The 22,218-nt window shown below is 43.2% G+C and overlaps 1 protein-coding gene across 3 annotated transcripts in view; it reads right to left on the reverse strand.

Annotated features, from left to right (window-relative positions):
* BIN3 (bridging integrator 3) overlaps positions 1–21,638 on the reverse strand; it is a 59,165-nt gene extending 37,527 nt beyond the window's left edge. For 2 of the 3 annotated variants that reach the window (XM_063709130.1, XM_063709131.1), the window contains exon 1: positions 21,529–21,615. In XM_063709130.1, the coding sequence (XP_063565200.1) occupies positions 21,529–21,536 (8 nt within the window). In that variant the 5' untranslated portion in view covers positions 21,537–21,615. Of the gene's footprint in view, positions 1–21,528 lie in introns of all 3 variants that reach the window. The other variant, XM_004046758.4, reaches the window with a different exon arrangement.
* Between the last annotated feature and the right edge of the window lie 580 nt (positions 21,639–22,218).

Consider the following 22,218-nt stretch of genomic DNA (forward strand, 5'->3'; position numbering starts at 1 on the left):
CATGAATTTGTTATAAGTATGTGATGAAAACACCTAGTCTCAAAGTCCTACGGAATTCCAAGGGGCTCATTGTTCTTAAGGGTCTGGAAGTGAATGGGAGGACGTTCGTGCTGAACTGGGTGCTCTGGCACAATAAGAGGTTATGTACACCACGCAGATGGAACAGCTCTTTCCTTGTATTTTCACCACAGTTACTGATGATCACAGAGACCTATCATACTGTTCTGATTATTTTTCAACTCACCTGCTCAAAAGCCCTATTGGAACACTTTAAAAAAATCCTTCACATTTAAAAAGTTTTAAAGAAAAACTGTGAGGCCGGGCATGGTGGCTCACACCTGTAATCCCAGCACTTTGGGAGGCTGAGGCGGGTGGATCACGAGGTCAGGAGATCGAGACCATCCTGGCTAACATGGTGAAACCCCGTCTCTACTATAAAAAATACAAAAAAAAAAATTAGCTGGGCATGGTGGCGGGCACCTGTAGTCCCAGCTACTCAGGAGGCTGAGGCAGGAGAATGGCATGAGCCTGGGAGGCAGAGCTTGCAGTGAGCCGAGATTGCACCACTACACTCCAGCCTGCGCAACAGAGTGAGACTCCGTCTCTCAAAAAAAAAAAAAAAAAAAAAAAAGGAAAAGAAAAATTGTGAACGAAGTACATAATTCCTATGTTGCCCACCCTCAGTTTCCCCTTTTATTAACATCTGATATTGGTGTGGTACATTGGTCACAAACAATGAACCAACAGTGAGAGTCAAGACTATCCTTTCTTCAGACCTCCTCCGTTTTCCCCATGTCCTTTCTCAGTTCCAGCATCCCACCCAGGTCCCCATGTCACCTTCAGTCGCTACGTGCCCTGAGGCTCCGCTTGGCTGTGACAGTTCCTAAATCTCTCCCTGCTTTTGATGACCATGCCAGTTTTAAGAAGTGCTGGTCAGGCATTTTATAGAATGCCAACTTGGATTTGTCTGATGCTTTTTTCCTGACTAGACTGGAGTTATGGCTTTTGGGGTGGAAGATCACAGAGCAGAAGAGCCATCCTCACCACATCATACCCAGGGTCCACGATGTCAACATGCCTTACCCTGCTGATGTGAACCTTGATCACCAGGCTGAGGTCATCTTTCTCAGCTTCCTACTGTGAAGTTACTCTCCCTTCTCCCTTTCCCTACTGCACTCCTTGGGAGGAAGCCATCATGCAGAATCCTATTTCTTATTTATTCAACCATTCAATATCAGTATGGACTCACAGATATTTATCTTATATTTTGGGTTATAATCTAATACATTATTTTGATGCTCAAACTGTTCCAGCTTTCACCACTGGCAGCTCTTTCAGTTGGCTTCTGTGTCCCTTTGACATATCCACATCAACATATGTATGTATGTATGTATGTATGTATGTATGTATGTATGTATGTGTGTGTGTGTGTGTGTATTTCCTTACTTTCCGGCTCTACGACATGTACCAAGTGCATCTTGTACATTTCCTGCCCCAGCCCTAGAATCAGTGGAGGAACTTACATTAGTATTCAATGTGCTTCTGTAATATGTTCTCAACCTTACTTTTCCTATTCACTCAGTACAACTGCCATGATTCAGCCAAGTGGCTGTTCATTAATCCCCCAAATCTAGACTCCTTATAATTTCCTGTCCCAAACTGGGACATTTTGGAGTACACGTCATCAGGACAACTTGGACTGCCCAGGGCAACCAGGACAAATGGCTACCCCACCTATATGGAATGCTTTTTCTGCTCCCAGGAAAACTTCTCACCTTCTTCTAAACGTCAAAGACTTATTTGGCATTTAAAAAATTCTACCCTTTACAGTTAATTACAGTTTATCTCCTTAAAAAGTAAAGTATTCACATGAGAAACAGTAACTTTAAAACAATTATTACAGAAAAACATGCTCATTGCAGAACACTTGAGAAATAAAAGGGGATGGGGTGGGTGGGGGGTATAAGGGAGGAAAAGAAGAGGGAAAAAAACCCAGCCATGATTTCATATCTAAAAGATGGCCAAGGTTAATGTTTTAGTGTTGTTATTTATAGTTTTTAAATTTACAGTAAGAAAAACTGAAGCAAATATGCCAAATGTTGGTAGTGGCTAATTCTGGGTGGTGAGAATATGATTACTGTTTTCTTCTTTGCACTTTCCACATTTTTCTTTCAAATAAACCAAAAAAAAAACAAAAAACAAAAAACAAAAAACAAAAAAAAAACACCCTTGTTTTTTTCTTGACTACAAAAATAGCACCTGATCAGTGTTAAAAACCTGGAAGAGATAGAAAAACGCAAAGAACACACACACACACACACACACCCCCAAAGCAAAAAATTAACAGTAATATCCTGAATCACAGTGTGTACATGTGTGTGTGCATGTGCATATGTAAATTTTATATACTTTTTAAGTTAAAAAGTAAAAGAAATATCATGAATGGTTTTATATGAGAATATATCATTCTCACTCTCCTGATTTTTAAGAGCTACAGAAGTAAAATGAGTGGTTCAGGTATATAATGGAAATGTACCACTCGTTTTATTTCTGTAACCTCATTACTTACTGCTGGTCATTGCAACTGTTTCAAATTTTTCTTCTATTATGAACAAAAACTCTAATAGGTAAATCTTGGTGTGCACTAAGAGTCATATAGGATCAATTCTGTATACTGTGTTCAAGGCTTTGACACATTTTGACAAACTGCCCTAGAGACAGATTGAAACATTTAACATTTTTGAAAAGATTGAAACAGTTTACATTTTACTAACCACACTTTGGTTTGTATATCAGAATTTTTTTCTTGGATTAGTGTTTGCCTTTCAGTTTTGTACATGCTTGTGTTTAATGTACAGAAGCTTTTGATTAGTGTGAAATCAAATCTACTAAATCCGCCTTTTGTGAGTTCTTCTTTTGGTATCAAACTGAGGATGACCTGCTTCCTCCACTCCATCAACTTGCAACTATTTACCTATATTTACTTTATTACTTTTATGGCTTCCTTTTGTTAATCTAAATTCTATTATTAGTATCAAAGTTATAGTGTGCACAGTCTAATAAGGCAACAAGATTTCTTAAGTAAAACGTTAGTTCCCAGGACTCCCTAATCTCATTTGCCAGAAACAACCACTTTCAACTCAACTGAGTTTCTAGTATTTACCTTTGCACATCTAAAGATAAATGCTTATACTGCTACCTCTAGATCGTTAGGTTTTTAGGCACTAAAAATCTACTTTAGCTATTGACTTTTTACTTTGGAAGATGAAGATTTAAAATTAAACAAACAAAATATTTTTGGGTACCCATCCCTATTTCATGAAGCCACACTTGCAGCTCTTCTTCTCAATATAGTTACAGTATAATAACTTGGTTAGCTCAATATTAAGTAAACTATTAGGAGGATATTGTGATTTTTCTTCCATCCTGCCCTTGGGAGCCAGCAGATTGTTCAGCCTCAGTCAAAGCTTTAGGGCACAGCAGTTGCAGCCGATGTACTGAGTCACAAACTCATAAGAGTTTCCAAGTCAAAGCTCCAGCTATGCCACTCCCAAATTCCTGACCAACAGAAACTATTTATTGTTGTTTCCAGCCACTAAGTTGTGGGATAATGTGTCACGCAGCAGTAATACATAAATAACATGCATACTTTTTTTAACTTTCCCTAAAATTGATAATTGTCACTTTTCTTTCATTTGCTTGTCTACGTACTTATCCCCAATTCAATCTGTGGTCTAACTCTGGTTTCAACACATTCATCGTTATCAGGTGTTCTCTCCTTTGCATCTTCCGGACAGTCTGCCCTGCAACTGCTGCCTCGCTCCAACCTGGACTGGCTGCCTGCTCCCCAGCCGTGAGGCTCTCAGCATCAGCTGTCCCTTCACCAATCTTTCTGGGATTCCTTTGACTTCTCTTTCATGATTTTTCCCTGATCCTCCTCTTTCTTCATTTACCCCTTATTTTGGTGGGAACAAAGTATGTGGGAGGTCATTTTTGAGACTCTGCACATCCTAAAACCTTTTTCTTCTAACTGCAGGCTAGTTTGGGCATAGAATTAAAGGCTGGACATAATTTCTGCCAGAATTTCAAAGGCATTGCTCCCCTGTCTTCTAACTTCCCAGTACTGCTGCTGTGGGAAAGTCCGAAGCCACTCTGATTCCCATCCTTTGTATATAACCTGTTTTTTTATTTTCTTCCACAATCTTATAGGAATATATGTTTGTCACGGTGTTGTACAATTTTACAACAATGTGGGTCTATTTTCATCCACTGTGGTGGGTACTCATAGGACTGTTTCAATTTGGCAATTTATAATCTTCAGTTCTGAGATTTAAAAATTTTGTTGTTGATTTCTTGTTTTCTGTTTCTTACTTCTGAAATTTACAATTTCGATGCTGACCCTCCTTGGCTGGTCCTCTAATCTCTGTTTCTCAATTTTATCTTCTAACGCTTCTACAAAGTTTTTTTTTTTTTCATTTCTGCTATCAGATTTTTAATTTCTAAGAGCTCTTTTAAATTTTCAGGATGTCCTTTTAAAACGGTATCTTATTTTTATTTCATGGATGCCTTATCTCTCTGAGGATCTTAACAACTGCTTTAATTAAAAAGTTTCTTCTTCCCTTTATAGTTTCAGTTTTCCTCCAAGTTGCTTTTTTTCTTTTTGTTTAGTCTTTATTTTCCATACTAAGTGCTTTCCTTGGATGTGTGGTAATTCTTGGTTGCCTACTCTCATATATGACTGGGAGACAAAAAGAGCTGACAAGAAGCTCTGAGCACACGCACCATGTTTATCTACTGGGTAGGGCAATCTGCAAACTGGCTGAACAGTTTTGTGAGGAACTCCCTGATGTCACTATCTTTCTACTCTTTTCTCTTGGGCAGGTAAAATTCCTTAGAGAAGATTCTTAAAACCTCCTGCCGTTCTGGGAACTCGGCAATGGAAGAGCCTGCGTGTGCATGTATGTGTACACACGTGTGCATGTGCGCATGTGTGGTGGGGAGGGGAAGGGGTGTGCCTTGGCACTCTGAGGGTGTGCGTTCACTTCATCCTCCCGACTTCACTAGGGCAGTCCCACCCTCAGCTGTGCTGGCTGCCCTCTCAGAGGCGGGTTTGAAGTTTATACAATTTTGTATGCCCCATTTCAAGAAAATTACAAATATACAAATAGGCATGAAAGTGAATATTTAGGCAGAGAAAAGAGCATAACAAATGCGAAGTTTTAAAAGCTAATAAATGACACAAACAGGAAATAATCTAGTATTTTTATGAATCATCTGCCTAACACACCTCTATCTTTGTCTCCCTACATTTTTGGGCTGCTTAGTGTTTGGTTGCCTCTTCATGTGACGCAGAGTTGGTAGCATCATTTTCCTAGAGTAAAAAAGATAATTCCCTCTTTCCTCTGGTATGGTTGTTTGAAATTTTTCTACTACTGATGGTTTAGAAAAGCCTTTGTCAGCTTACTGGTAATATCTAAATTTTAGGATTGTTGTAAAATTTAGAAAAATCTCATGTTTCCTCTGCAAATAAACTAAGATGTCAGGGCACATTTCAAGGTTTCTTGTACAGTGACTAATCTTAAGTGTTCTTTGAATTAATGACAGTGACCAGTTTGTCATTAATGTCTGTCTTTGAAGGAGAGCGTATTTTGAATTTTGTTATCTTCGTTATGTTTTTCATGTTAAATCCGCCAGAAATTTAAATGTTTTATCAGTGTGTTACGCTGATTTGCTCCTCCTCTTCATTAACTGAGTTTTCTCAGTTAATCATCACTCCTATTTAAAATGGATCTTGTTCTCTTAATGGATTACTCACTTTTGGTACAATTGGAAAATGTTTTGTTATGCTTTGCTATATTTCATCTGATTTCTATATATTTAAGCACTCATCTTATCATTTTTGTGTTCCATTATTCTTAAATCCAATTTTCTCTCTAGTTTTTAAGTAAATTTAAAATTGACCACAAAAGGTAACCGTTACTCATTTCCAACTCAGGAGCCTGTGATTTCTTGTTTTACTAACATTTTCCAAAGATGTCTTTACAACGTACAGTTAAAACAGTATACTCCCAATTCACCCTTCCCTAGTTCCATCCCCCAAAACAGCCTGGGCTACCCCAGGATTGCCTGACATGAGGGATAGTATGAAGAAGTAAAAGCAGGAATGAAGACAGAGGTTTTCCTAACTCGCTGCAATGTAAACACTTTATGTTTCAGTTTACCACAACATAGGCATGCCTAGGGTTCCTTCCAGGGTCTTGGGAAAGGTCCATTTAAGTTGGGACCCTGAGGCTTAAGCTTTGTAAGTTTCACACCTTAAATCCACCTTTGTGTCCCCTGGTACAGAATTCTTTGGAGGTCGGGGTTAGGGTGGAGGACTCTTCATTCTTCTGCTAGGGTGGGGTGGGGTGGGGACAGTCTCCCAGTGATAAGCAGTTAGGGAGATGTTAGGGCTCTAAACTATTCATAGTTTTCAACCAATCACCCTGATCTCAGCCCTTGGCTTCACCCAACTTCTAGAGGTACTTAGTACCAACTCCCAAACCTTTGAGAATTCTGTGATGTAAGGTGGGATGGCTCTTGGTTTTCTCAAATGCCAGTTTGGGACTTGACTTTCTTGGAACTAAGTCAGTTACCTCATGTAACTGCACTCTAATTCCCAAATTTTGTTGTTGATGTCTCTTCTATTCTCCCTGAACTATGGATTTATGCCTTAAAAAATTGCTTTACTGTGCTTTTTGTAGGATTTGTGAGGGAGATAAATTAGATGTATGTATTCAATCTGTCGTCTTTACTCAGAATCTGGTTTATTTTTAAATAACATACCATAACATTCACCCTTTTAAAGTGTACAATTTGGGGTTTTTAGTATATTCCCAGAATTGTGCAAAAATCACTGCTATCTAATTTCAGAACATTTTCATCACACCAAAAAGAAACCCCACACCTATTAGCAAGCAACTCCCCTCCCCCAGCCCTGGCAACCATTACTTTGCCTTCTCTATGGATTTGCCTTTTCTGGACATTGCACAGAAGTAGAATTATATTCGTATGTGGCCTTTTGTGTCAGCCTCCTTCACTTAGCAAAATGTTTTTGAAGGTCATCCATGTCATAGCATATATCAGTACTTCATCCTTTTATTTTTTTAATCACTGAATACTAGTTCAGTGTATGGGTTTATATTTTGTTTATCCACTTATCATTTGATGGACAATTGGGTTGTTTTCCCTTTTTGGGTATTAATGAATGCTGTGACAAACATTTATGTTCAAGATTTTGCATGGATATGTTATTTCTCTTGGGCATATATCTAGGAGCAAAACTGCTGGGTCATATGGTCACTCTATGTTTAACCTTTTGAGGATGTGCCAGACTGTTTTCCAAAGTAATTGTATCATTTTACATTCCCACCAGTGGTATATAAGGGTTCCAATTTCTCCACATCCTTGCCAACACTGTCTTTTTCATTTTAGCCATCCTAGTGGGTATGAGGTAGTATTTCTGATGTGCATTTCTCTAATGACTAATAACGTTAAGCGTCTTTTCATGTGTTCATTTGTATATCTTTGGAGAAACATCTATTCAAATCCTTTGCTCATTCTAAAACTTTTATTATTATTGTTGTTGAGTTGTAAGAGTTCTTTATATATTCTGGGTATTAGCCCATAATCAGAAATATTTTCTCTCATCCATGGGCTTGGTTTCCACTTTCTTAATGGTGTCCTTTGAAGCAGAAAGTTTTAAATTTTGATGAAGTCCAATTTATCTCTTTTTTCTTTTGTTGTTCATGCTTTTGGTGTCATATGTAAGAATCCTTTGACAAATCCAAGGTCATGAAGATTTACTCTTGTCTTTTCTTCTAAGAGTTTTATAGTTTAGCTCTTACATTTAGGTCACTGATCCATTTTGAGTTAATTTTTAAATATGGTGTGAGGTAGGGGTCCAACTTCATTTCTTGGCAAGTGGCTATCCATTTGTCCCAGCACTGTTTGTTGAAGATTATTCTTTTTCCGCTGAACTGTTCTGGCATCTTTGTTACAAATCAATTGTCCATATATGTAAGGGTTTATTTCTAGACTCTCAATTCTACTCCATTCATCTACATGTCCATCTTGATGACAGCACCATACAACCTTCATTACTGTAGCTTTGTAGTATTAAGACTGGGGAGTGTGAGTTCTCCAGCTTTGTTCTTTGTCAAGATCATTTTGACTCCTGTGTGTCCCTTGCATTTCCACGTGAATTTTAGTGGTTTATTTTTTATATTTAAATCTTTGCTGCATTTAGAGTTTGAGTGTATGACTAGTTAGTTGTTTTAACATAGTTTTAACAAATTCCACCTTTGAAAAATTATTTTATCAGCATTAAATGCATCTACTATTCCGTACCACAGAGTAATCTACCCTTTTGCCAATAACACAGATTTATTTAGATGTATAAAAGTTCCTGATATTCAGCAAAGCAAATCCCTTCTCATTAAAAATTTTTTTCCAGGTAATTTCTTGGCTGTTTTAATTATTCAAGATAAATTTCACTAGCTGTGTGCTCTCACCCCCACACCTAAAAACCCCTGATAAGGATATTACCAGAAGTGCAATATATTTATAGATTAACTTTTGAAGATCCTATTTTTGGTTTGCTCATTCAGGGCCATATTTCTTTTCATTCATTCAAGCCTTTTTATCTCCCTTGGTCTTAAGTGTTTTTTTTTTCATATCCATCTCCTCTATGTTTATTTCGTTAAATATTAAGATCCCAAAATAACACATGTGAAGTTTTAGCTCTATACATGTCTTAGGTTCATTCCATGAAATTTTATATTTTTAGTTATACTGTAAATGGGATTCTCTGTTTCATTTTATCTTCCTGGCACATTTACTCTGAAACCAGTCACCATGTCTACATACTTCATTTATATAGCCTAAGAAATTCAATTGGAAAAGAAGAAAAATAACTAATTAGGCTTTCCAGGTAGACAGTCTTAGGGTATGAAAATATGATAAAATTCATCTTTTTCCCCAACATTTACACCTATTTATTGCCTTATGTTATTGCATTAGCTTGAAGTTATAGAAAATGTTTCCGACTTTGGTAAGAATGCTTTATATCTGATCCCTCACTATCAAATATGAAAGCAGCTATTCTTGATTTCAGCCAGGAACGTTCCTAACAGTAAGAAAATATCTTTCTGTTCCTAGTTCACTAAAAGGTACAAATATTAGGTTTTTGAATTCCACCAATGCCTTTCACCATGCATTTAGATGACCAGTTTGTTCTCCTATGACCTATTATTGTGTTGAACTGCGTAAACATATTTCCTAATATTGAGCCATCCTTTCATTACTTAAGTAAACTCTGCTTGGTAAAGGGTACAGGCTAATTAACTCCGATGTGTGAATGTCCTGCTTTCTGATTATGACACACAGCACCTCAAGGGCAAGGACTGAATGTCATGCTTCTTGGCAACCCCTGTTAAGTACTGTACTAGGCACAGTGCTATTTTCAACTTTTCACTGAATGAGGACACATTTGTTAAGGGCCACCTTTGTTCCAAATACTATGCTAGGTTCTAGGGATATCAGGATGAACGAGGCAGATTCCTTTTATGATCTCATGCAGCTTATAGTCTAGTTCTGTGCACATAGTAAGCACCGGATGAATAATTAAATGAATGACTAAAATAAGTGCATTGCCCAAGGGGCCTGTAAAATAACATGCTCTGACTTAAGGTTCCTGAAGAAAGCTACTCTTAGGTAATGCTACATAAAGAACAAAGAAAGGTAGTATCATTGTCTTTGGGCTCCCAATCCTTATGTAACCAAAAAACAAAACAAAACAAAACACAAACAAAAAACCCCCAAAACGTAAAAAGAATACCCACCAGCGCTGGGGTCCAGTAACAGTACATTCAGTGGAGACCAAGAAAATGGAGTGGGCCCTTGGCCTTGAAAGCAAAGCCTGACGAAGTTATTGGAGTACGATGGGTCAAGGGAAAATACTTTACAGAGCCCAAGAGGATATATGAAAGGAGAAGAGGCTGCTGGGTTCATTCCGAGGCTTCCAAATGGCAGAAGTGAACCCACTCTGCCAGAGAAGTGGGCAAAAAACTGGGCAGATGCCCTGATGTAAGGATCAGATTCTCCCTGTGCTGAAATGGAGTATTCCTGCAGGAAGTGGTGAAAGGTGGCAAGGAAGGGAGAGTGAGAGGAAAGGCAACACAACTGCACTTCAGCAGGCTCTTGTACCTCTTCTTCCCTTGAGTCCCCATTTCATCCCCGTGGGTCTCCCACTGCAGGCACAGGGGACTTCCCTAGGAGAAGCAGCTGCTTTGGAGGGCATGGGGCAACAGCGACAGTGTCACAGCCTGAGAGCAGCAGCCTTGGTACTGCCAGGTCACAGCAGCCCGGGGTTGGCAGTGCTCCAGGGCAGGAGGCCCAACTGGGCTTCGGGACTCTCCTCCCTCCTCCTCACACTTGCCTCAGTGCTCCCCTTGGAATCAGGGGCGTGGGCAGAGAGCCAGAGTGAAGAGAAGGCTTGCTCCCCAGAGCGTCTCTGAGTTCTGGAAGAAATTAAGAGGGTTCTGAGCTCTCTGCCTCTGGAGTAGGAGTCCTTGCTTGGTTCTGCTTCCCATTCCATAAATATGAGCACCAGAGGGCAGGAGAAGAGATATTTTAGTCTCAGCAACAAAATGGAGAAAACATTTCTTTCAACCCTCCTCTTCTCCAACCCCCAACTGCCCCACCTCAAAAAAGAAAAAAAGTTCTGTGTGTACGGAGGGCAAAGGGGGGAAAGATTCTATTTTCTTTCATAATAAAGAAAAAGTCAACAGGATGTTCTCCAAAGCTACAAATATACTTTTTCAAACAGTAAATATCTCTATTAGCAGCATGATGCCAGTTGGCTAATTCTGTCTGTCTCAGTAAAACCTTTCCAAAAAAGCCCCTGCTCTTGTGTAATGTCTATTTACAAAAACAGCTCTTTTGCATTTTCAATTTGCTAGGTTTCTCCATCTTTTGTTTCCTCACCCCCTCTGCAGAGGCAGAGATAAAAGGCAGGCCCAGATGGCAGTTGGGTAGGGATCCCCTGGTCACCCCAGAACCCTAAACCTGCTTCCTGGGTCTTTGCTTGGCCTCCAGAATCCTACTAAACGTGGATAAGCCTAGGCCTGGCTTGGGGATGGAAAGAACCCTGGAGTGATTCAGTCTGCCCCACCCCGTATCTTTCTGCTATCTCTAGCTGGGCAAGAGACCCACAGTTTTGGGGGCGAGGGAGGTAAGGGAGGTGAGAATGGAGGGAGGGCTGAGCAAAGAGTAGGCGGTGGTGGTTGATAGTGGCTGAAATCCTGGCTCCCCGGGGAGTGGTCTGGGCCTGAGTCACTGTCTCGGCAAGAGCAGGAAGGTGGGCGAGAGACAGCAGCTCCAGCAGGCTGGAAGGACAAGCCCCTCCCCCGGGGCCTTCTGTTACTCTATCCTTGGGTTGCTGCCTGCTCTGGCCTGAGGCCCCACAAGGCCACCACCACCTTAACGGTGGGAGAGAAACAACAGAGGGCCAGAGCCGGGGCAAGGCTTATCGAGAGCCATCTAGGTCCGGCAGAACAGCTGCTGGTTGGATGCCATCCTCTCTGTCTGTCGGGCCAGCTGGCCACAATGCCAAAGGCCAAGGAAAGTTCAGCCTGAGCAAGGCGGAGACCCTAGGAAAGAGGGACATGAACTGAGCTGGAAATCAGTCCTTTCCAGTGCCTATGACCACAGCCTCCAGCCCCACCTCAGTCCTTTCTCTAAATTAGCTTGATCCAAAACCAGAACACACAGAACTTGACCCCGACCCGCCAACAGTCCGAGGAGGTGTGTGTGTGTTTAAAAATAAAAGGGATGACTGTGACTTGGCGGTTTGTGACTTGGACCAGAACAATCTTCCAGCTCAGCTGTGATCCCTCCTTCCCCACCGCTCCACAGGCTGACCTCTGAAAAGTAAAGACAGAATGAAGCACACAACGTTAAGTCACATGAGAGCTGGGCGATCATCTCATCAAAGCAACCACTTATTGAGCACCTACTATTGCCAGACTCTGCACAGGCACTGCTGATACATCAGTTTATTTGAAGTGTCCACTCCTGCACTTCACAGGAGAAACAGCGCAGTAGATCAGGGGATGGGCCCTGGAGCCAGACAGCTGGGGTTCAAAACCTCACTCTGCCTATTACCAGCTGTGAGACTCTGGGCAAGTGACCTCACCTTCCTGTGTCTCCGTCTCTTTATCTATAAAATAGGATGGAAAATAATTTACTCATCTTCTAGGGTCGCTATGAAGGTTAAACGAGTTTAATGCTTAAAACAGATCTTGACACACAGTAAGCAGACTGTTTTTTTGCGAAGGTAATAGTGGTATTTTGATGACGACGACCAACCAGGTCCAGAAGGGGTTACTTGTAAGAAGTTACAGAGATAAGTATACTCACCCCCCAAGAATGGTTAGGAAACCTGAAATTATTTTTTTGTTTTGGGGGCAAACAGCTGTCCCATACCGTGATGCACCACCACGAGGCCCAAGTGATAAGTTTGCCTAAATTTGAGTGGCGACTTCCCCCTGAATAGTGAAAGGATTTTGACAAAAGTGTGGAGGCTGATAGAGCACCTAAGAGAGGAAGGCAGGCAACTCAAGGAGGCAAGTTTGGATTTTCTTTGCAGCTCCTTAAGAAGATCCTAATATCTGACAGACAAGTAATCACCTATTCTCATTCTAATCTGTAAGGTAAGAAGGGGTAGAAAATGGCTTTGCATTTGGAGGTGAAAGGCTTGTCCTGCAGATTCCGCAAGGAGAGAGAACCTCCACTGGCCTCATCTCCATTCCGATGGGCTGACAGTGGCTTAGACTCTGAGAGCACCAGACCGGCTGTTTAGCTTCTGAGGTACCATCTTTAATCTCACCTTTGCTCCTGTCTCTTACCAATCAGCAATTATAAAGAGCTCTCACACTACCTTTTTCCTCTTCTGGGCTGAAAGTTTGGCCCCTAGAAAGCAAGAAGTAGAAGGAAGATGGCTGGATGGAAACTGACTTCTAGGCCCCCTCCCTACATCGTTCCCATCCTGTGGGGCGGGGGCGCGGGCAAACATTCTCTTGCTATGGAAAGTGAGGTCTGCCCCAGCAATGGTTTAAAAATTAAAAAAATATGAAATATTGTAAATACACAAAAAATACAGGGAATATATAATAAATACTCATGTATCCACCCCCTGGCTTTGTCAAATTCTAACGAAGCCATGTTTGCTTTAGATATTATTATTTAAGCAACAAAACAGTACAGATACTGTTCAGGCTCCCTTAGTATCACACCCTGAGATTGTATTTCTTTCTTTTCTTTTTTAACTTAGTTTTTTTGAGACAGGGTTTCCCTCTGTATCCAGGCTGAGGTGCAGTGGTGTGATCAGAGCTCGCCGCAACCTTGAATTCCTGGGCTCCAGCAATCCACCTGCCTCAGCCTGCTGAGTGCTGGGACTACAGGCTTGCACCACTACCCCTGGCTAATTTTTAATTTTTTTTTGTAGAGACAGTCTCACTACGCTGCCCAGGTTAGTCTCCATCTCCTGGACTCAAGCGATCCTCCCGCCTTGGCCTCCCAAAGTGCTGGGATTATAGGCATGAGCCACCTCAACTAGCCCTGAGATTCCATTTCCTTCTCTCCTTCCTTGTTATCCCAGAGTAACCACTATTCTAAATTTAGTACTATTCCCATACTTTTACTGTATAAGTTTAAGTCCATATGCAAAATATAGTATTGCCTTATAGGTCTAATGTTTACATAAATAGAACAATGTTGAATGTATCATTCTTTTTTTTTTTTTTTTTTGAGATGGAGTCTCGCTGTATCACCCAGGCTGGAATGCAGTGGCGTGATCTTGGCTCACTGCAACCTCCGCCTCCTGGGCTCAAGTGATTCTCCTGCCTCAGCCTCCCTAGTAGCTCGGATTACAGGCATGCACCACCACGCCTGGCTAATCTTTGTATTTTTAGTAGAGATGGGGTTTCACCATGTTGGCCAGGCTGGTCTTGAATTCCTGACCTCAAGTGATCTGCTTGCCTTGACCTCCCAAACTGTTGGGATTATAGGTGTCAGCCACCGTGCCCGGCCTACAATGTTGAGTGTATCATTCTTATTTATTTGAATGTATCATTCTGAAGCTAGCTTTTTACATTCAGCATTACATTCTTGAGATTTGCCCACACTGGTACATACAGCTCTATTTTACCCATTTTAACTACTATATATATATATATATTTTTTTTTTTTTTTTTTGAGACAAAGTCTCACTTTGTTGCCCAGGCTGGAGTGCAGTGGCATGATCTCAGCTCACTGCAATCTCCACCTCCCAGGTTCAAACGATTCTCCTGCCTCAGCCTCTTGAGTAGCAGGGATTACAGGTATGCACCACCATGCCTGGCTAATTTTTGTATTTTTTAGTAGAGACGGGGTTTCACCATGTTGGTGAGGCTGGTCTTGAACTCCTGACCTCAACTGATCTGCCCGCCTCTGCCTCCCAAAGCGCTGGGATTACAGGCGTGAGCCAACACGCAAAGCCCATAACATATCACCATGTAAAGACATCACAATTTATTTCCCCATTCTCCAGAGGCTGGGCATCTGCACATGACGATGCCCCTCACACTCCTGGCATGTGTCCCCTGCTGCATGGAGGTGTGGGAGTTTCTCTAGGGTAGGGGACAGCTACTGTTTCAACTCCAAAATCTCCAATATACACCCCCTCCTGCAGTGTATGTGAGTTCCTACTGTTCCTCACCCTCAGATACTTGGCATTGTCAGGCTTTAAAATTTCTGCCAGTCTGATGGCTGTGAAACAGCATCTCATTGTTGGTTTAATCTGTTTTTCCTGATTACTAATAGGACCAAACATCTTTACATGAGCTTTTGTTCACTTGGGTTTTCTTTTCTGGAAAGCAATTGACAGTTTTCAAATCTATGGAATAAGTTCTTATAAAGAACTCAGCCAGTGTTCTTTACAGCTGCCCCTTCTGTTATTTTTTATTAACCCAGTGAAACAACCAAATACACAAGCAACCCTATCTTCAGTTGCTGGAGTCAAAGGTGTTAGCTTATCGTCTGAGTATTTGTAATGATACTCTTAGATAGGTGGTTTTCAAACTTGAGGTCTTTGCAGAACATCTAACACTCAAAGGTCATTTAAACTGCTACACAGTCTTCCATTGTATACATAGATCAAAATCAGTCATGAAATTAAAAAATCATATGCACTCACCTCAGGAAGAAAAAAAGAAAAAAAAGTCAACTGAGGTGGGTCATTCTTTAAAAAAACAAACAAGGCTGGCCGCGGTGGCTCATGCTTGTAATCCCAGCACTTTGGGAGGCCAAGACAGGTGGATTACTTGAATCCAGAGGTTAGAAACCAGCCTGGCTAACATAGCGAAACTCAGTCTCTACTAAAAAATGGTGGTGCATGCCTGTAATCCCAGCTATCTGGGAGGCTGAGGCACGAGAATCACTTCAACCCGGGAAGTAGAGGTTGCAGTGAGCTGAGATGGCACCACTGCACTCCAGCCTGGGCAATAGGGCAAGAGCCTGTCTCAAAAAACGAAAAACCATGAACAAGAACATAATAGGAAATATCAGAGTGCATTGCACACATACTGTGTGAAACTTTTATTTCAAGTATAAGTGTGTGTGTGTGTGTGTGAGTTGTGATATCAAAGGTATTTCAAACTGTGAGTTGTGTTCAAAAAATTGTGGAAACTAGTCCAGGTGTGGTGGCTAACACTTATAGTCCCAGCCACTCAGGAGGCTAAGGCAGAAGGATTGCTTGGGCCCAGGAGTTTGAGACTGTGGTGAGCTGTAATTGCACTACTGCACTCCACCTGGTCAACAGTGAGACGAGACCCCCCCCCTCCCCGATTTGTTTAAAAAAAAAAAAAAAGGAAACTATTGTCCAAGTTAGCATCCTTGGCTCCATTTTTTCTCTTCTGAGTTATCCTGCAGGCCACTGCCAAAATAATCTGACTAAATCATTGCTTTGGCCATGCCACTTCCCTGCTCAAAAGCCTTCAATTTCCAAAAGCCTAGGCTCAATTTCAAGTCCTCAGCATGGCACTGAAAGCACTATATAACGTGGCCCTGAGGTGGAGTGCCAATTCTCCCCAATGCAGCCTCTACCCAAACCACTATTTACCACCTCCAAGCTGGCCTCCTGACAGTCCGCACAAACACTCTTGACGCATTCTGACTCCACACACCTTTTTCATGCCATGCTTCTAACCTGGATCCTTCTCTCCCTCCCACTGAAACAGCACGTGTTTGCTAAGTCAAGGTTCAGTTAAAATTACATCTGCTTCAAGTCTTTCTTGATGATGCCACACTGACATTTAGTGATCGGCTGTCCTTTTGAATCCCTAGCACTTTCCATAAACTGGCTGAAGACAGAGATCGACTCATGCAAGTCTTTTAAATGTTTCTCAACGTTTAGCACAGACTTTTGCACATTATAAATGTTGAACAAGCATTAAATCAACAAATATTTGTTGAGCACCATGTATGTGCATCACACTATACTGGGCCCTATTTGATGGATTAGCCACCAAAATCATGAGTTTGGGAAAACAATTCTAATAGGTTAACAGCTGACTCTAAAGCTTACCCCGACAGATTTCCTTAAAGAGTATAATACATATAACACCTCTGACTAAGTAGCTGTGGGACTCAAGACACTTGACTCTTTCTGACCGCTCCAAGATCTGGAAGAAATCCTTCTCCTCTCATTAAACACCTGAAATAAGAGCAAGCTCACATAGAGAATCTCACAGACATTTTATAGGGCCCCTGTCTTCAAGGCATTACTATGCTCTCCACAGAGGAAGAAAAGCTTGGTATGTCCAAAGTCACAGAGGACATGAGTGATGAGGCTGCCCTAGGCAGGGGCCCCATAGGTGGAAGAAGCTGAGCCAGTTACAGAACACCTAGAGGTCTGCAGGACACAAGGACTTCCTCTATCACTTGTGTGTGAAGACTGTCAACTCCCTGTGATTCACTACCAACCTGCTAGTGTCAACACACCTTAGCAAAGTGAAACTCCATGATCCAATCAGCTTGGGAATGGTCTGCTACTCTTCTAACATTCCTGATCATGGGGACAGAATACTCAGGAGACACATTTTAGTTCTAGTTCTTCCAGGTACTAGCTGAGTGAATTCTAGTAAGTTACCAAGGGGGATCATAAGACTGCACTGCTTGCACAGACATAAGCATGAAGTCAGACAAAGGACGGGAAAGCCATCTGAAAAGCTAGAAGCACTCTACACATGTGAGACAGCAACGGTAATCATAGGGGAAAGGACTTCACTAAGAAAAAAACTGAATAATGGTTTTGTCTGACCCAGAAGTTTACCTTCTTTATATTCCATTCATTTAACAATCACCTGTTAGATACCCACTATGTGCATGATACCCACTATGCGTACAAAAAGATGAAGAAGCTCTATGTCGCTCCTGTTCTCATGGGGTTGGTGTGGAAGGGAGGTGTATGTCTGTGATACTTAGAAGGATGCAGAAGTGCTACAGGAGAAGCACTATGGAAGTACAGAAGAAACCCAGCAAAGCACTTTGGAGTGGAGGATCAGAGAGGAGTGGGGAGGAGAAATCACAGGCAGCCTGACCTGGAAGCCACTTGTGTCGGTCAATTTAACAATAGTACTTTCAGAGGCTCTTCATTTTAGGAAGTGGTTTGTAGGTTCTGCAAGTTTTTATCTTAACATTTTTCCTGAGCTGAGGCAAGTCAGGAAAAGGGAAAAAAGGCCCCATTCATGTATTTAATAAACACTTCCTGACTGCCAGGAACAGTGCTAGGGAATAGCGATGACCACAAGACAGTCCCCATACTCAAGAACTCATAGACAAGTAAACCAGCCAGCGGAGTACAGATGCTGATGAAGGTCAGAAGAGCGGCACCCAGTGCAGCATGGCAGGGTGTGAGGGGCCACTCCGGGAAGACCCTCAGAGAAGGTGAAGCGTGGCCTGACTCTTGAAGGATGAGTAGATGCTGGCTTAGTGGACAGGGTGTAAGTGAAGGGGAAACATTTCAGGCAGAAGGGACAGTTATCCAGAGGCACAGGGGCATGAGAGAGCAGGAGAAGCTTGGAGGATGGAACACACGGAGTGAAGAGGGACAGCCAGGCCCAGAGGGCCTCAGAAGCCCTGGCCCAGAGTTGGGCCTCTATCCTGAAGATGATGGCAAGGGACTACAGGGTGAAAACAGGAAAGAAACAAAAAGGATCAAACATGAGGAACACCAAAGTGTGAAGGGCAGACAGAGGTAGAAGACCCCGGAAGAGTTAGAAAAATATCACTCCACTCATTTCACAGCAGGCTCAGGTGGCAAATTGTCAGCACGAATGGCCGCTCCATGCTACAGATGGAGAAACCAAGACAGAGAACAGTTCAATGCTTAACCAGGCCGCACTGTGAGTGGCTGAGCCAGAACCTGAACGCAGCACTCTAACTCCTACTCACACTTATCTGCTCTGCCTCTAATTTCCTTCCTTTTTGTTAAACTACTGGACCCCTAGGTATAGGGAGATTTCTTCCAGTACTCCCTTTTCCTCCTCGTTTAAGCCTAAAATCATCAAGGTGTATGGTTCAACAGGAGGCTACAATTCCTGGAGCCAGCTTAGATTGAGGTCACTATTCTTAATTCTACTTAATCCTCTCTCCATACCATAATAAAGCCACCTGAGTATACACTGGAAGATGGGGAAGAGAGACACAGGAAGGGGAAAAGGGAGACAAGAGGGAGACAGAAATAGGGAGGGAGGGGGTGAGTGGGGAGGAGAGGAGAGAAAGTTGGGAGGGGGGCAAATGGCGGGGGGAGGTGGGGTGGAGAGAGGGAGAGAAAAAGAGAGCGAGACAGAGAGAAGCATTTGGCTTGAGGCCAAGAAGTGAATCTGTGATCTGAGATGTGAATATCAAATGCCTTCTTCCTAGTAGGACAGACCACTGGGTCACTTTTCTGAAAGGCAGATGGGTGTATGGGGAGTGGATGGGTAGATGGTGCAGGAAGGCAGCAGGTACCCACTAAACAAACAGGGGGTGGGCGGGTTGCCTGCACAGAGGAAGCTGAGAACAAAGGCCTCTCACTCTTCATGCAAAGTCCACAGTGTGCAAAGGGCATCAATATTGGACATTTCTCACTGTGACATTTTGAAAGCTCAGCCTAGCCCAGAACAATGGTTACCCTCTGGGGACCATGGGCCATGTGCCTTATTTAATGATGGCTTGGCACAGCCCATGTACTTGGTGAACTTGACCTTGGGCATCAGCCTCCCATGATGGCTCTACGTCACTCTGGTCTCTTCCCCTAATGAGAATTCCAGTCTCACATGAATGGATGGATTCATTCTGGGGGCAGGAAAACCACTCAGGGAGTGAATCAGAAGGACCCAGCCCCGGTCTCCTTGCCAGCCATTGAGCTAGGAACTGAGTGTGATTGTGTGCCCAGGCGCCGGTGCTGTTCCCCTCTTTGAGAGAGAGGGTCAGGGTCCACGCAAGAGATGACGTAGAAGCCCTTTAAGGGGGAAGAGAAAGGAATCTCAGCTTTGAGGGACAAAGCCACCCTTCTGGCTGTGACTCTCAGTCCAAGGAGATACCAAGATGTGCATGTACTGGTAAATTAAAGCTACTAGATGAAAATCTCAGCTCTTGTTAGACAGTTGTCAATTTCAATTCTCTCCAACCTGACAGGCTAACCTTTAAGGAATGGGCTACTATTTTTTCAGAAGGGAAACTTTCTGTGAGACAGGTGGAAACAACCTGCTTCAGATCACCCAGAGACTCATTTACCTTTATTAGTTTCTGCTGTGCTCTTCTCCCAACTTGTAAAGGAAAGATTGGTTCAGTAAAGGCCAATCTAGGCAATACAAAGCATCTGTACTGCCTCATTTTCACTTTGAAAAATTAGGCAAGAACACTCCAAAGATTCAAGACGCAGCAGCCAAGAGGATATCTATATCGCAAGACTGGGGGCCCAGAATGACACTGAAAGGACGTAATTCCTCTGGGAAAGGGAACTGAAGAATTGCCGCTTTGCCCACCACTAACTAGGTTATAACAAGACAGGAAAGGTAGCTTTTTAAGGCTCCAGCCCCTTATTGGCCTCCTGGAGCAAATGGTGGAGGGAAAAGCAGAAGCTCCTGCCGGGGCTTATTAGGGCATTGCTTCGGGCTTTCCTCCCGTGCTTGCGGTGATTGTCTGACATTTGTCCATCAATCTTGGTCTAAGAAACAGGTGGGGGAGGGGACAGATGGTTCGCATTTTACTTGAGAGAGCTATCCCTGACACTGACTGATATCAGCTGCTTGCGGTCTCCACTGATGGCCAAAATTAAGCTGCAAAAGCCTTCCTGAAGGACATTCTATTATCTTAATTCATTCATAACTGGTTATCATGCGCTTTGCATAAACAAACACACTAGCCTCTGAGGACAGAGTGGCAAATATGTTCCCTATGTCCATGGGCTGATTAATCTTGTACATCTCTGCGGCTCAATTTATTCACACACTATAGTTGAATCCCCTGAGGTCCAGGGTTGTGGCTATACAGGTCCTTGGGCCTGATGGTAAGGTAAGGTCCTGCATATGAGTATCCTCTAACCTCTAAGAAAGCCCCAGGAAGGCAGGCAAGTCACAATTCTCTCCTGTGAACATAAATAATCGAGAGCAACAAATGGGGATTGCCTTTTGGGCGAACTGAGTCTTACAAAATAAATACACCATTATGAAGTGTCTACTATGACCCAAGTATCACAACATACTGCAGCAACTGGAATTGTGACTCTATTACTCTAAGACTCCCTGGCTTCTTTTCTCATGGCCTGATAGTTCCCATAAGTTTAAACTTAACCATGCCTATTTAGAGGGCAGGCAGTGAGTAATAGCCCTGGAATGATTAAAACCAGTCCAATCCCACAGTGGGAGGGTGTGTGCGGAGTGTAATTCTGGCCCCTTTAAAAAGAGAAGCAAGTTTTCCTTGTCTTTTGAAGCCTGCTAAGTCGTGCAAAGAGGATAGTTACCCAGAAGGGAGTGGGTTTTGATTAGTGAACTGGGTCCAGGCTGCCAGAGCGAGGGCCACAGCTCTGGAGGGACTGGCGCGGGGCAGAGATGCCCACAGGAGAGAAAGACGACACTGACTCCACCTCAATGGGTGTTTAAAAAAGGAGGGAACAAGGAAGTCCCTCACTTCAAGGAGCTAGGAGGACGCGAGTCCGGCAAAACGGGTCAGACACGGAGTCCCAGGCTAAGAGGATCATCCACCACTCTCCCCGGGAGTCCTGCTGAGAGACTGCGACTCCGGAAAGCACCGAGGGAACGACCCTAGGGCAGGGGCTGTCGGGCCTTGCTCTGGGGCGGAGGGGTCGCGCGGGACCGGAGGGAGCCGGGACGCGGCACTGACACAGGGCCAGGGGCCTCGCGGGTCCGCGGGTCCAGCAGCTCCCGCAGCCTGGGCCTCACTCACCAACTCATGGTCCCGAACCTGGGTCTGCCGCCGGGGTCCTCAGCCACAACTCGTTCCTCTAGGGTCACTTCCGGATTCAACCAGTCTCCAGGAAGTGACGTAAGCCCGCCTCTCTGCCCGGAAGAGGCGGTTGGGAGGCGGAGCCCGGCGCGTTAACCCTTTTGCTGTTGCGTGCTCGCCGCGGAGTTTCCCTTGCCGGCGACCCTCTGGCTCTGGCCAAGCGCTTAGACACACAGGCTGCAACGGGGGATGAGGGGAACCTCTGGGGGCGTTTTCTGCCTTCAACACTGACTCCTAAAGATCTCTTCACCTGACCATGCAGGGCCCTTAGCCGGGCTGTCCCCTCTGTCAAGTGGTTTCTAATCCAGAGACAGTGGCAGCAATTGTCTGTGGGAGAAGAAGCCATTTGGGATGGAGAAAGTGGAAAACTTACATTCTCTGAATGCTTTTTCCTATCTTTTACAGTTTGTACACCACACATGCATTACCTGTTACAAACAAACGGACGTTTCCCTTCCAAGATGGCACGGGGCTCTGAATATCAATAGATAGGTGCTTTTCAGGTTGGAATGTTTCGTAGATTTATTCAACACAATAAGACGCAGAGTATGACTTGTTCCCTGCCTTTCAGCCCTTCCCTTTGGTCTCCTCTACAGGACTCAAATGATGTAAATTGCCCCATTCGTTCTA

This window comes from Gorilla gorilla, chromosome 7 (assembly GCF_029281585.2).
Source record: "Gorilla gorilla gorilla isolate KB3781 chromosome 7, NHGRI_mGorGor1-v2.1_pri, whole genome shotgun sequence".
Lineage (NCBI taxonomy): Eukaryota > Metazoa > Chordata > Mammalia > Primates > Hominidae > Gorilla > Gorilla gorilla.